This window comes from Xenia sp. Carnegie-2017, unplaced genomic scaffold (genome assembly GCF_021976095.1).
Source record: "Xenia sp. Carnegie-2017 unplaced genomic scaffold, XeniaSp_v1 HiC_scaffold_23, whole genome shotgun sequence".
Classification (NCBI taxonomy): domain Eukaryota; kingdom Metazoa; phylum Cnidaria; class Anthozoa; order Malacalcyonacea; family Xeniidae; genus Xenia; species Xenia sp. Carnegie-2017.
The window spans coordinates 3,818,343-3,833,563 of record NW_025813486.1 but is presented as its reverse complement, the minus strand read 5'-3'; the positions used below and the strand labels follow the sequence as shown (position 1 = coordinate 3,833,563).

Below are 15,221 nucleotides of genomic sequence, written 5' to 3'. Positions count from 1 at the left end.
CTGTGGATCTGGTAAAAAACCCTCCAATAAAAGAAAAGATCGAAAATTTAGAAAAATTTCTCAAATTTTTGTAGTTTTAAGATGTTTCATATTTTTGTGGTTTTCCATGATCCCGATGATCTATTTTAACATGCAGCGTAGTCTGATCGTAAGTCGTTCATATAAAAAATTTAAATTTACAGAGCGACAAAAAAGTGGGCTGACTACCCTATTAAACACGGTTAATATTTCGTGTTGGAACAAAAGAAATGCAATCTTTGGTAGAGAACATAAAATGAAAGAGTGCAGAGTACTAACAGAAATTTTAATAAATAGATGAAAAATGAAAACTAACAGAAGCCCATTTATAAATCATGTGAAAAAATTATTCAGTACGTACAACCTGACCATTCACCAGGCAATAACCATGAAAATGAAATGACCGAAGTGACGTCATGACTTGCATAAAAATCATTTTTGATGTCCTCTAGATTTCATTCGATTCAAAACTTGAAAGGAAATTTTTAACGGTTGAATTTGAAAATGTGCTATACTAGTGAACATTATGCATAACAAAAGTCGCAAGTGCGAATTTTTCAGTGAGGACGCTCTATAAAAAAAACGTTATGAATGTCAGCATAATGAGTGATCAAAAACAAAACTTAAATATATTAAAAAAGAACAAAACTTTAATACCTGATTTCCAAACGTGTTCGTGGTCAGTCTGATTCAGGTGAATTGGTAGGTCTCTTCCTTTTTTTTTTCACCGCGCAGTTTTTACGTGTATGTCATATTTGGAATTCGATGACAACACTAAGACTAGTTGATTATTCCAAGTAACTCATTATTACTTTCTCAGTAAAAAAACAGAATTTACCTTTCTTTCTACAAAGTTAAAGTGACTAATTTTCCGTTGAAGTTGAAGTTAAAACACACGAATTTAAATATGTTAACATTTCTTCAATTGACGTCATGACTACATTTTTTTATTTTGTCAGGCCCTTTAGGAGCTTGTCACCTTTCATAAAGACAATAAGTAATCCTTCAATGCGTTTAAATAAAAAAATTCATAAGAATTGTCAGATATTTTGCGTTTTAATGTCGTTATGCAAAGTAACGAAACCTGATGTGGTAGGGTAAGATTAATGACACGATAATGAATTTAGAAAGTAGACTTCAATTTTGTCCAAGTATTCATTGAATCTTGCAGTCCTCTACCTTAGGAGAAGATTTATGGGCATTCTCTTTGCCATGAGGTTTCTCAACTGCTAAAAATATCGCAGGGAGTCGCAAAAAATTGTGTTGCTTATAAAGTATTTTGGTAGTTTAGAAAGAATGCTTAAACTATTCAAAAATGACAAAAATATTCAATTTTCAAATATCGCAGGGAGTCGCAAAAGTTGAGGCTCTCGTTCATTGCAAGTCTACACCACAATCTGTGAAAACAGCATATTAATGAACAATGTCATATTGAAAAATCAAACCAAAAATCGGTAGCATCAATAAAAACCATTGAGATTTTTAAGAGAACAATAGAGATAAATCGAAAAGCAAATAATCATTTATAAACTAACTATAGCGAGGATCTTATAGGTGGATGTATGTAAAAACCATCGGCAACAGCTCGAAATATTGTCTGAAAAACAGCCATCCACATAAATTCGTTGTTTCGACAATACCGTCGTTGACAGCTTAGAAAGTTCGGTAATATTGCTTGTGCTTTCGTACGACATATTTTTCAAATGGGTAAGTTCTATATTGAGACGATTTGTCAGTTTGTTCGATAGCATTATGAAACGTACAGAAAAATTATTGACAAATTCTAAGGCATCTTAGGAGAAGTTCACAACCTTTTTAGCTATTTTGTGACTTAAATCTTACTTATGTACCCATTACAGTGTTGTTTTTTTGGCTGCAAAATTTATTAGAATGCAGAACAACTAAATGTTGTAACATTTAGGTAAACGTTCATTCATTATTTCTTTTTGCAAACATGAGTTAATATTCAATATCATATTGTAAACACGCATGATAATTCTTTGTCTTTTGTTTTACAAACCTTTTACTGGTCGACGGTTGAAACTTTCTGGTTTTGATATTTAGCGCACTGGAAGTTAAGTGCATATGAATAGATTGCCAATCTATTCACTAAGATTGCTATGCCCAACAATTTAACAAAGAATGAAAGCGAAGGCGTGTTAAATTGGGCACAACAATCAACTGATGCAATCCAACACCATATCAAATTTTCAACATCACATTCAACTAAATGTTATCGCTTAAAATGAAAAATACGAGTATGTTGTCTCTCTTGTGGTAATACAAAATGAAATTAAACAACTTCAGATATATGTACAATAAAATTCCATTACGTTTTAAAAATATTTATAAAATTGGCTATAGTAAAAGCAACTGTGACGTCACACAACCACTAGGAGCGCTCCGTTAATCTGGTATTGGTGAGCACCCCTTGCCCTTGCTAGATATGGTCTGAATGATCGTATTTATTAATTTATAGAGCTTATGCATAAATCAATTTAATTTACAAATTTAAATAAAGTAATAAAAAATAATCTGAACACCACACAAAAAGAAAATTCCCCTCTGGACGAATTTATAATAACTTCTAAATGAATGAAACTCAGCAAACTCTAAAATGCCAATTGCGATATTGCCCTGTTTTGATGCGATAAATGGGCATTCTTCAAACTGATTAACACCTATAAAATAATGTTGCTGAATACTTGGTGAAATTGATTACAACACTTTTTAATGATCATTTCAGAATTGGATTTTTTCCACTGCAAGACACATCCATCTTAAAAGCGTAAAGGACTCTATTCTTCATTTGGCATTTAAAAAGTCTAATTTTTGCTGTGTTTAATTCCCTGGAATTTATTAACTTAACATTTAAAAGAGTAAATTTTTAGAGGAAGTTTCTCTATGTGTGTTGTTTATATCAGTTAATTAGTTGAGAGTACATTTTAAAAAACATTTCTTATCACAAAAAATATTTCTGTTTTATTGACAATAACTAAAATCATAAAGTTGTATCACAATCTTTAGTTTGAAAATTGATTTTCAATAAATATTATTTAATTACAAAAAGAAATCATGATAATTTTTACTGGGAATCTAAAGCTCAAGGATAACCGTCACTTAATACTTTGACTTTCCTCAGTGGCCAGTTACGAAAGTAATAAGCAATAAAAAACTTTATCAAAATAAAAAATTGAAGCACCTTACACAGCCTTCACAAAAAAATTTCTCACCTGCTATTTTGACATACAGAAGTTTAAAGAATTTATGGATGAGGTTGTACTAAGTTGATTTAGTTGCCAGACCCTTATTGTAAAGATTTCTAGCATTTTAGAGTCCTGCACAAACGCAGTACTAGGAGTAATTTCAGAAATTTTTATTATTTAGTTATATTTCATGACAAAACACATAATAAAAACAATGCAATGAGCAATACTGTACATTCAACATATTACACAAAACTAAGAATTTATATGACAACTAAAACAAGTGGCAGTATTTATTGCAAGCTACGTGTTCTAATAAAAAGTCAGTAAGTATTAGATTTTGGAAATGTCAACTTTCATTTTTTTAAGAGGGGGGACTAACAATTGAGGAGGATTTGAACCTAAAGATTGTTTTCAAATTTCCTGAGCTTTTTCGTCAACCTTTATAGCTTTGAAATAGTTTCCAGTTTCAGAATACACCGCACGAAGATTGTTTGAACAGTCAGCGACATCAACATGATTTGGACCTAAGAGTTTTTTTTTAATTTCTAGAGCTTTTTCGTAAAACTTTATAGCTTTGTCGTACTTTCCAGTTTTAGAAAAAAGCAAACCAAGATTGTTTAAAGTCGAGGCGACATCAACATGATTTGGACCTAACGATTGTTTTTTAATTTCCAGAGATTTTTCGTTAAACTCTATAGCTTTCTCGTACTTTCCAATTTTTTTAAGCACATTACCAAGATTGTTTAAAGACGCAGCGACATCAACATGATTTGGACCTAACGATTGTTTTCGAATTTCCAGAGCTTTATCGTAAAACTCTATAGCTTTCTCGTAGTTTCCAGTTTCAGAACACAGCGCACCAAGATTGTTTAAACACTCAGCGACATCACATGATTTGGACCTAACGATTGTTTTTGTATTTCCAGAGCTTTTTCGTGAAATTCTAAGGCTTTGTCGTACCTTCTAGTTATTTTATGCACAATAGCAAGATTGTATAAAGACTTAGCGACATCAACATGATTTGGACCTAATGATTGTTTTTGTATTTCCAGAGCTTTTTCGTGAAATTCTATAGCTTTTTCGTAGTTTCCAGTACTATAATAAACATTACCAAGATTGTTTAATGACGCAGCGATATCAACATGACTTGGAGCTAACGATTGTTTTTTAATTTCCAGAGCTTCTTCGTGAAATTTTATAGCTTCGTCGTAGTTTCCAGTTAGTTCAAGCACATTTCCAATATTGTTTAAAGAGGCAGCGACGTCAACATGATCTGGACCTAACGATTGTTTTCGAGTTTCCAGAGCTTTTTCGTAAAACTCTATAGCTTTCTCGTAGTTTCCAGTTTCAGAACACAGCGCACCAAGATTGTTTAAACACTCAGCGACATCAACATGATTTGGACCTAACGATTGTTTTTGTATTTCCAGAGCTTTTTCGTGAAATTCTAAGGCTTTGTCGTAGTTTTCAGCTTCAGAATACACCGCACCAAGATAGTTTAAAGACTCAGCCACATCAACATGATTTTGACCTAACGACTGTTTTCGAATTTCCAGAGCTTTTTCGTAAATTCTATGGCTCTCGTAGTTTCCAGTTTCAGAACACAGCGCACCAAGATTGTTTAAAGAACAGATGACATCAACATGATTTGGACCTAACGATTGTTTTTGAATTTCCAGAGCTTTTTCGTAATACTCTATAGCTTTGTCGTAGTTTCCAGATTCAAAATACATCGCACCAAGATTGTTTAAACACTCAGCGACATCAACATGATTTGGACCTAAGGATTGTTTTTGTATTTCCAGAGCTTTTTCGTGAAATTCTAAGGCTTGTCGTAGGTTTCAGCTTCGGAATACACCACACCAAGATAGTTTAAAGACTCAGCGACATCAACATGATTTTGACCTAACGACTGTTTTCGAATTTCCAGAGCTTTTTCGTAAAATTCTATGGCTCTGTCGTAGTTTCCAGTTTTAGAACACAGCGCACCAAGATTGTTTAAAGAACAGATGACATCAACATGATTTGGACCTAACGATTGTTTTTCAATTTCCAGAGCTTTTTCGTAATACTCTATAGCTTTGTCGTAGTTTCCAGTTTCAATATACATCGCACCAAGATTGTTTAAACACTCAGCGACATCAACATGATTTGGACCTAACGATTGTTTTTAATTTCCAGAGCTTTTTCGTAATACTCTATAGCTTTGTCGTAGTTTCCAGTTTCAATATACATCGCACCAAGATTGTTTAAAGACTCAGCGACATCAACATGATTTGGACCTAACGATTGTTTTGAATTTCCAGAGCTTTTTCGTGAAATTCTAGGCTTTGTCGTAGTTTCCAGTTCAGAATACACCACCAAGATTTTTAAAGACTCAGCGACATCAACATGATTTTGACCTAACGACTGTTTTCGAATTTCCAGAGCTTTTTCGTAAAATTCTATGGCTCTGTCGTAGTTTCCAGTTTTAGAACACAGCGCACCAAGATTGTTTAAAGAACAGATGACATCAACATGATTTGGACCTAACGATTGTTTTTCAATTTCCAGAGCTTTTTCGTAATACTCTATAGCTTTGTCGTAGTTTCCAGATTCAATATACATCGCACCAAGATTGTTTAAACACTCAGCGACATCAACATGATTTGGACCTAACGATTGTTTTTGTATTTCCAGAGCTTTTTCGTAAAACTCTTTAGCTTTGTCGTAGTTTCCAATTTCATAACACAGCGCACCAAGATTGTTTAAAGTCGAGAAGACATCAAAATCATTTGAACCTAACGATTGTTTTTTAACTTCTAGAGCTTTTTCGTAAAATTCTATAGCTTTGTCGTACCTTCCAGTTATTTTATGCACAATACCAAGATTGTATAAAGACTTAGCGACATCAACATGATTTGGACCTAAGGATTGTTTTGAATTTCCAGAGCTTTTCGTGAAACTCTATAGCTTTGTCGTAGTTTCCAGTTATAATAAACATTACCAAGATTGTTTAAAGACGCAGCGACATCAACATGATTTGGACCTAACGATTGTTTTAATTTCCAGAGCTTTTCGTGAAACTTTATAGCTTCGTCGTAGTTTCCAGTTAGTTCAAGCACATTTCCAAGATTGTTTAAAGAGGCAGCGACGTCAACATGATCTGGACCTAACGATTGTTTTCGAGTTTCCAGAGCTTTTTCGTAAAACTCTATAGCTTTTTCGTAGTTTCCAGTTTCAGAATACACCGCAGCAAGATTGTTTAAACAATCAGCGACATCAACATGATTTGGACCTAACGATTGTTTTTTAATTTCCAGAGATTTTTCGTAAAACTCTATAGCTTTGTCGTAGTTTCCAGTTTTTAACACATTACCAAGATTGTTTAAAGACGTAGCGACATCAACATGATTTGGACCTAACGATTGTTTTCAATTTCCAGAGCTTTTCGTAAAACTCTATAGCTTTGTCGTAGTTTCCAGTTTCAAAACATCGCACCAAGATTGTTTAAAGACTCAGCGACATCAACATGATTTGGACCTAACGATTGTTTTGAATTTCCAGAGCTTTTCGTGAAACTCTATAGCTTTGTCGTAGTTTCCAGTTTCAGAATACACCGCACCAAGATTTTTAAAGACTCAGCGACATCAACATGATTTGGACCTAACGATTGTTTTCGAATTTCCAGAGCTTTTCGTAAAACTCTATAGCTTTGTCGTAGTTTCCAGTTTTAGAACACACCAAGATTGTTTAAAGAACAGATGACATCAACATGATTTGGACCTAACGATTGTTTTCAATTTCCAGAGCTTTTCGTAAAACTCTATAGCTTTGTCGTAGTTTCCAGTTTCAACACAGCACCAAGATTGTTTAAAGACTCAGCGACATCAACATGATTTGGACCTAACGATTGTTTTGAATTTCCAGAGCTTTTCGTGAAATTCTAAGCTTTGTCGTAGTTTCCAGTTATTTTATGCACAATACCAAGATTGTTTAAAGACTTAGCGACATCAACATGATTTGGACCTAACGATTGTTTTGAATTTCCAGAGCTTTTCGTGAAACTCTATAGCTTTGTCGTAGTTTCCAGTTACTATAATAAACATTACCAAGATTGTTTAAAGACGCAGCGACATCAACATGATTTGGACCTAACGATTGTTTTTAATTTCCAGAGCTTTTCGTGAAACTCTATAGCTTTGTCGTAGTTTCCAGTTATTCAACACACCAAGATTGTTTAAAGAGGCAGCGACATCAACATGATTTGGACCTAACGATTGTTTTCGAATTTCCAGAGCTTTTCGTAAAACTCTATAGCTTTGTCGTAGTTTCCAGTTTCAGAACACACGCACCAAGATTGTTTAAACACTCAGCGACATCAACATGATTTGGACCTAACGATTGTTTTTGTATTTCCAGAGCTTTTTCGTGAAATTCTAAGGCTTTGTCGTAGTTTTCAGCTTCAGAATACACCGCACCAAGATAGTTTAAAGACTCAGCCACATCAACATGATTTGGACCTAACGACTGTTTTCGAATTTCCAGAGCTTTTTCGTAAAATTCTATGGCTCTGTCGTAGTTTCCAGTTTCAGAACACAGCGCACCAAGATTGTTTAAAGAACAGATGACATCAACATGATTTGGACCTAACGATTGTTTTTGAATTTCCAGAGCTTTTTCGTAATACTCTATAGCTTTGTCGTAGTTTCCAGTTTCAAAATACATCGCACCAAGATTGTTTAAACACTCAGCGACATCAATATGATTTGGACCTAAGGATTGTTTTTGTATTTCCAGACCTTTTTCGTGAAATTCTATAGCTTTGTCGTAGTTTCCAGTACTATAATAATCATTACCAAGATTGTTTAAAGACGCAGCGATATCAACATGACTTGGAGCTAACGATTGTTTTTTAATTTCCAGAGCTTCTTCGTGAAATTTTATAGCTTCGTCGTAGTTTCCAGTTAGTTCAAGCACATTTCCAAGATTGTTTAAAGAGGCAGCGACGTCAACATGATCTGGACCTAACGATTGTTTTCGAGTTTCCAGAGCTTTTTCGTAAAACTCTATAGCTTTCTCGTAGTTTCCAGTTTCAGAATACACCGCAGCAAGATTGTTTAAACAATCAGCGACATCAACATGATTTGGACCTAACGATTGTTTTTTAATTTCCAGAGATTTTTCGTAAAACTCTATAGCTTTGTCGTACTTTCCAATTTTTTTAAGCACATTACCAAGATTGTTTAAAGACGTAGCGACATCAACATGATTTGGACCTAACGATTCTTTTTCAATTTCTAGAGCTTTTTCGTAAAACTCTATAGCTTTCTCGTAGTTTCCAGTTTCAAAATACATCGCACCAAGATTGTTTAAACACTCAGCGACATCAACATGATTTGGACCTAACGATTGTTTTTGTATTTCCAGAGCTTTTTCGTGAAATTCTAAGGCTTTGTCGTAGTTTTCAGCTTCAGAATACACCGCACCAAGATAGTTTAAAGACTCAGCCACATCAACATGATTTTGACCTAACGACTGTTTTCGAATTTCCAGAGCTTTTCGTAAAACTCTATAGCTTTGTCGTAGTTTCCAGTTTCAAACACAGCACCAAGATTGTTTAAAGAACAGCGACATCAACATGATTTGGACCTAACGATTGTTTTCAATTTCCAGAGCTTTTCGTAAACTCTATAGCTTTGTCGTAGTTTCCAGTTTCAAAATACATCACCAAGATTGTTTAAAGACTCAGCGACATCAACATGATTTGGACCTAACGATTGTTTTTGAATTTCCAGAGCTTTTCGTGAAATTCTATAGCTTTGTCGTAGTTTCCAGTTTCAGAATACACCGCACCAAGATGTTTTAAAGACTCAGCGACATCAACATGATTTGGACCTAACGATTGTTTTCGAATTTCCAGAGCTTTTCGTAAAACTCTATAGCTTTGTCGTAGTTTCCAGTTTTAGAACACACGCACCAAGATTGTTTAAAGAACAGCGACATCAACATGATTTGGACCTAACGATTGTTTTTCAATTTCCAGAGCTTTTTCGTAATACTCTATAGCTTTGTCGTAGTTTCCAGTTTCAATATACATCGCACCAAGATTGTTTAAACACTCAGCGACATCAACATGATTTGGACCTAACGATTGTTTTTGTATTTCCAGAGCTTTTTCGTGAAATTCTAAGGCTTTGTCGTAGTTTCCAGTTTCATAACACAGCGCACCAAGATTGTTTAAAGTCGAGAAGACATCAAAATCATTTGAACCTAACGATTGTTTTTTAACTTCTAGAGATTTTTCGTAAAATTCTATAGCTTTGTCGTACCTTCCAGTTATTTTATGCACAATACCAAGATTGTATAAAGACTTAGCGACATCAACATGATTTGGACCTAATGATTGTTTTCGAATTTCCAGAGCTTTTTCGTAAAATTCTATAGCTTTGTCGTAGTTTCCAGTACTATAATAAACATTACCAAGATTGTTTAAAGACGCAGCGATATCAACATGACTTGGAGCTAACGATTGTTTTTTAATTTCCAGAGCTTCTTCGTGAAATTTTATAGCTTCGTCGTATTTTTTAGTTAGTTCAAGCACATTTCCAAGATTGTTTAAAGAGGCAGCGACGTCAACATGATCTGGACCTAACGATTGTTTTCGAGTTTCCAGAGCTTTTTTGTGAGCCTCTATAGCTTTGTCGTAGTTTCCATTTTTGTTAAGCACAACACCAAGATTGTTTAAAGATGTAGCAACATCAACATGACTTGCACCTAATGATTGTTTTCGAATTTCCAGAGCTTTTTCGTGAAGCTTTACAGCTTTGTCGTAGTTTCCAGTTTCATTATACACATTACCAAGATTGTTTAAAGACGTAGCGACATCAACATGATTTGTACCTAACGATTGTTTTCGAATTTCCAAAGCTTTTTCGTGGAGCTCTATAGCTTCGTTGTAGTTTCCAGTTTTTTCAAACACCAAACCAATATTGTTTAAAGACTCAGCAACATCAACATGATTTGGACCTAGCGATTGTTTTCGAATTTCCAGAGCTTTTTCGTGAGCCTCTAGCGCTTTTTGGTAGTTTCCAGTTTTATTATACACATTACCAAGATTGTTTAAAGACGTTGCGACATCAACATGATTTGGACCTAACGATTGTTTTTTAATTTCCAAAGCTTTTTCGTGAACCTCTAGTGCTTTTTTGTAGTTTCCAGTTTTATTATACACATTACCAAGATTGTTTAAAGACGTAGCGACATCAACATGATTTGTACCTGACGATTGTTTAATAATTTCCAGAGCCTTTTCATGATGATTTTTAGCTTGGCTATACTTCCCGGTGTCAAGGTATAAAACACCGAGGATATTAAAATACCAAGCTTTGTCATAACTATATTCTTCTGATTTAAATTGATCAAATAGTTCAAGAGCAAGATTGTATTTTCCAAAATGTCGTAATCTGTCAACAAAATATTCGAAAATTTATAAAGTATTCATGTTGATTTTTGTCTGGTTGGTCTTTAATAATTGAATAACTTTTTCAAGATGTGGCATTAATTTGTTTTCGTCGTCTCTCTCTTTAAACATGTAAAGTGCTTTAGATATTTGATCAACGTTAGTTTCCATTTCATGTTCTTTATTAGAATGTTCAGATTGATAAACAATGGTTGCTTTGTGAACAATGCGATGTAGACTAATGTCATTATTTTCTGAATGCAAGAACAATGAGCAGTCCTTTAAAGAAAGACATACACCTTCCTTTGAGTGTTTGGGATCAATTTCTTGAACATAAAAAACAATAATGTCTCGTGGTATAGGATCAAACGATATCACGGAAAAAAAGTTAATAACATTTGCCAATATTAAGGATTCTTCAGCATTTTGTCTAACAGCTAAAACTGAAGCTTGTAACATACTTCTAGGATACACCGAGTTAAATTTAACAAAATTGGCGTCCATGTTTTCTTCTTCTTCTGAAAATATTTTCTTTAAATATTGACTCCAAGTAAATGAGCAGTTTGCTTTGTTTACAAGACTGACATAATAACCAGCAGCTGCCAAAGCCAGCGGTTGACGATCTAATGCGTGCGATACTTCATTCAACAATTGATCATCAGCATTTTCAATAGTGTAATGCTTCAACAGTTGAAAACATTCCCTATCATTCATTCCACTTCTGATAGAAATATGTTTGTTAAACTCATCGTCTTGAGGTACAGCATCTGTGTTCTGGATGGTAACTATGATTTGCCCATTTATCCACATGGGATCACCAACTTGGGGAAGTAACAAAGAAATTTTTTCAAGCTGTGCCACGTTGTCTACAATGATCAACCAATTTTGCCAGAATTTTAATCGTGTGGATACTAACGATCGCAAGTTCTTCACTTTGTCTGTGATGGAACAGTTTTCATCTTCAAATTTTTTAATCATATACTTATCACAGTTTAAACGGTATCCAAGTTCACAGTAAGATTTTAAAAGAGATTCCTCATTTTTTCCATCGAGGGTCATTACAAACGAAGTTCTTTTTTTCCAATCACACGATATTTTTTCACAAACCTGTCTTGCAAGCTGTGATTTACCACTGCCAGGATTACCAGTGATGTAGAAGTATGTCAGTTTATCATTGTTACCTTTCTTTAATTTTTCAAGATATTTTGTAGTTTCATCTCGTAATTCAGTGCGTTCAACGAAAAAATGGTTAGGTTTTGAAGGAAGAACTTGGAACGAATTAAAACAGTTTCGATGATTTTTTATTTCAATGATTTCATCGGGAGAAAATTTCAAATCTTGAAATGAATTTTCAATGATATTGACTATTTTATCAAAATCATCATCTGAGCATTCCCCTTCATACCAATGTGCGTAATTGTTTCTTTCACAACGAAGTGCATGAACAGCATCTTTTGTTTTTTCGTCAAGATACTTTTTAATTGAGTTTGAAAAAACTATTGCATCAAATAATATCGTACAGTCCCATTTACTGGTGTCTCCATTCTGATATTTTTGTCGTGTTTTTTGGTCTAATTTTCTTCCTGATTCTAAACTGTAAAATTTGTTGCCACTTTTGTGTGTATCATCCCATTCTCCATAAGATGATTTGTAATGAATGTTCCATTGTTCGATGAAAAACGAAGCAAGTTCCTTTTGAACAACATTAATTATTTGCCTAATGTAAAATAGGTTTCTTTTTTCTCTTGATTCTATCTGCAAAAAATTGATGTATCAACAATATTAAAATAAAGTACTTTACTGGAAAGTTCACGTAACTTTCCGAAAGACAGACATAGGGATTTAGATTTCTATAATCTTAGATCGTCATTTTTTGACGTCTTATATCTTTTAGACAGTGTCTAAGAATATGGTATAATGTTCTAGCTGATAGCCTTTTCTTGAATCTTGAATATACCATGTAACGCTTATAGTAATGCCAACCATAGTCTATAATGCGTTTATTCAAACATAATTTAGTAAATGTATTTGTTTTGCAACATGCTGTAACACATTATCGTTTTTATCTTTGGCTACGAGGATTGAATGGTAATCGTAGAAACTTTTTATCAAATTTTTAGAAGACCATAAACTACTAAATTAATAATTATAGCTAACTTTGATAAATTTTACTTGAAACGAAAGTTTTTAAATTATGTTGATAAAATGGTTTTTTTTGGGAATACCATTTATTTAGTTGTTGAATATTACTTTTCGATTATGCTCAACTTTTTAAGATGAGTATTTTAAATACTCCTAAAAACTTTAGCATTTTAATCACAATTTTATTGCATTTACAATTGTAATTTTTAACATAAAAATAATTAAAAGTCGCACCTGCATGTCAAAGAGCTACGTCATAAATCGTTTCTGAGCTTTTAGAAAAGACTTTCCGTTTTCAAAATGCTATATATAGAGAGAGAAGAATGTTTGTGAGTTACCCCAATGATATGCTCAAACTGAATACGCGAAAATGTTTGAGCGCTATTTTGATTTACTCGTTGATTGCGTGCCATTTACTTTACAATTGTCTATGGTCTCCACCGATTTACGAATAACGTTTGAAAAATCTGAAGTTATTGAAATGCTTTTGTAAAAAAATTCAAAAGGTTTCAACGTCATTAGGTCCCAAGATATTGCTTCAAATGAATAGTCGTTTTGCTTCCATGTTCATAGAAAAATATAAAATTGTTGCCTTCAAAATGTTCAACGAATTTTTCCTAATCACTACAATTAAGATTATGTTTGTCAATTTTAAATACTGGAGAAAGAACTTTTTAGGACTTATTTCAATTCACTCGCTAGCAGCGAGTTATTTTATTCACTCGCAAACTTCTCACACTCGAGAGTGCCTCGCAACTGCATCGCGAGTCACTCGCTCAATCGCGAATCATCACTCTCGAGTGATCTGCAATTGACTCACGAGTCACTCACTCACTCGCCATTCGATACTCGTGAGTCAAGTCATTTAACTCGAGGTCGGTACTGTAGTGAAGGTCACTCAAACAGAGAAGGTGCATGCTGCAAAAGAATGTCTAAATTTAGAAGTATGGAATCAGAGGTTTGCAACGTAAAGAATGGAGGAAATTTCTAAATTTCTAAAGATAGATACAATGGAAGGAATGGTCAGTGTAAATGATGATGTACTGAAGCATGTGTAGATAGAAAAACTACTGAAGCATGTGTAGATAGAAAAACTACTGAAGCATGTGTAGATAGAAAACTACTGAAGCATGTGTAGATAGAAAAACTACTGAAGCATGTGTAGATAGAAAAACTACTGAAGCATGTGTAGATAGAAAAACTACTGAAGCATGTGTAGATAGATCAACTACTGAAGCATGTGTAGATAGAAAACTACTGAAGCATGTGTAGATAGAAAACTACTGAAGCATGTGTAGATAGAAAACTACTGAAGCATGTGTAGATAGAAAAACTACTGAAGCATGTGTAGATAGAAAAACTACTGAAGCATGTGTAGATAGAAAACTACTGAAGCATGTGTAGATAGAAAACTACTGAAGCATGTGTAGATAGAAAACTACTGAAGCATGTGTAGATAGATCAACTACTGAAGCATGTATAGATAGAAAAACTACTGAAGCATGTGTAGATAGAAAAACTACTGAAGCATGAGTAGATAGAAAAACAACTGAAGCATGTGTAGATAGAAAAATTACTGAAGCATGTGTAGATAGATCAACTACTATAAAATAAAGAAGTGTTATTGTTATTAATATACACCGTTTTGCAGTTGTTGGGATTGCCTAGTGTGTTTCAGCCCGGACTACTGAAGCTTAACGGACACCTTGGACACTGACCCAAACCCTACCATATATTCATAAGCCAAAACGAGGCCAAGCTCCCTATACAAGCGCTTCGGGTGTCCGCTAAACTGCAGTCTAGCCAAAAAAAAAACTGACGGTCAGCTTAATTGAAAAAAACTTTTTGTTGTTCTGACAAGCTTTTTACACTTGAACGAATCCCCCACCAATTGTTGCCAATTATATAGCAATGTAAATGTTAAAAATATTGTCTCGAAGCGCCTTGTGTCATGCCTTGCCAATGCTTTATTTGTTTGCTGTACTAGATGCCCTTGTTGCCTTGACAATTTCGCTAAGCTGAGCAAAGCAATTAAAACAGTGATTCTTTTTTTGATTCGAACTAAACAATGTCCTGTTTCTATGCTGATTTTGTTAGAATTAGCCTTGAAATTAGCAGGAAACGCAGTAAAATGGTCGAAAAGCAAAAATTACAATAACTCATTCATAGAGATAGACAAGGAATTTGTTAAAAAACTCAGAGATAGCTTTTATGTCGATGATCTAGTGTCCAGTGAACAATCCAAGAAGAAAGTAAGAGGTTGTATGAGTCAGCAAGTGAGCGATTGGCTGCAGGAGGATTTAGCCTTAGGAAGTGGCTAAGAGCTGATGAGAATGTTTTGAAAGAAATAGAAACAAGAGAAAGAAAAATTTTAGAGGAAAGAAGGGCAGAATTTAGTAATTCGAAAGTGG

At 34.0% G+C, this 15,221-nt stretch overlaps 2 protein-coding genes across 2 annotated transcripts in view; both read right to left on the bottom strand.

The window, feature by feature from the left end:
- The window catches only part of LOC124448181 (nephrocystin-3-like), a gene marked incomplete at its 5' end in the record, with an annotated part of 14,764 nt that extends 4,816 nt beyond the window's left edge, over positions 1-9,948 (bottom strand). Inside the window, 5 exons of the mRNA XM_046999192.1 lie at positions 4,008-4,076; positions 4,118-4,606; positions 8,313-8,444; positions 8,986-9,135; positions 9,463-9,948. Coding sequence (XP_046855148.1) covers positions 4,008-4,076; positions 4,118-4,606; positions 8,313-8,444; positions 8,986-9,135; positions 9,463-9,948 — 1,326 coding nt within the window. The remainder of the gene's footprint in view (positions 1-4,007; positions 4,077-4,117; positions 4,607-8,312; positions 8,445-8,985; positions 9,136-9,462) is intronic.
- A 2-nt stretch (positions 9,949-9,950) lies between these two features.
- The window catches only part of LOC124448180, a 35,819-nt gene continuing 30,548 nt past the window's right edge, over positions 9,951-15,221 (bottom strand). Inside the window, exons 6-9 of the mRNA XM_046999190.1 lie at positions 13,045-13,113; positions 10,759-12,423; positions 10,090-10,695; positions 9,951-9,983 (exon numbers count right to left, since the gene is read on the bottom strand). Of these exons, the coding sequence (XP_046855146.1) occupies positions 9,951-9,983; positions 10,090-10,695; positions 10,759-12,423; positions 13,045-13,050 (2,310 nt within the window). The 5' untranslated portion in view covers positions 13,051-13,113. The remainder of the gene's footprint in view (positions 9,984-10,089; positions 10,696-10,758; positions 12,424-13,044; positions 13,114-15,221) is intronic.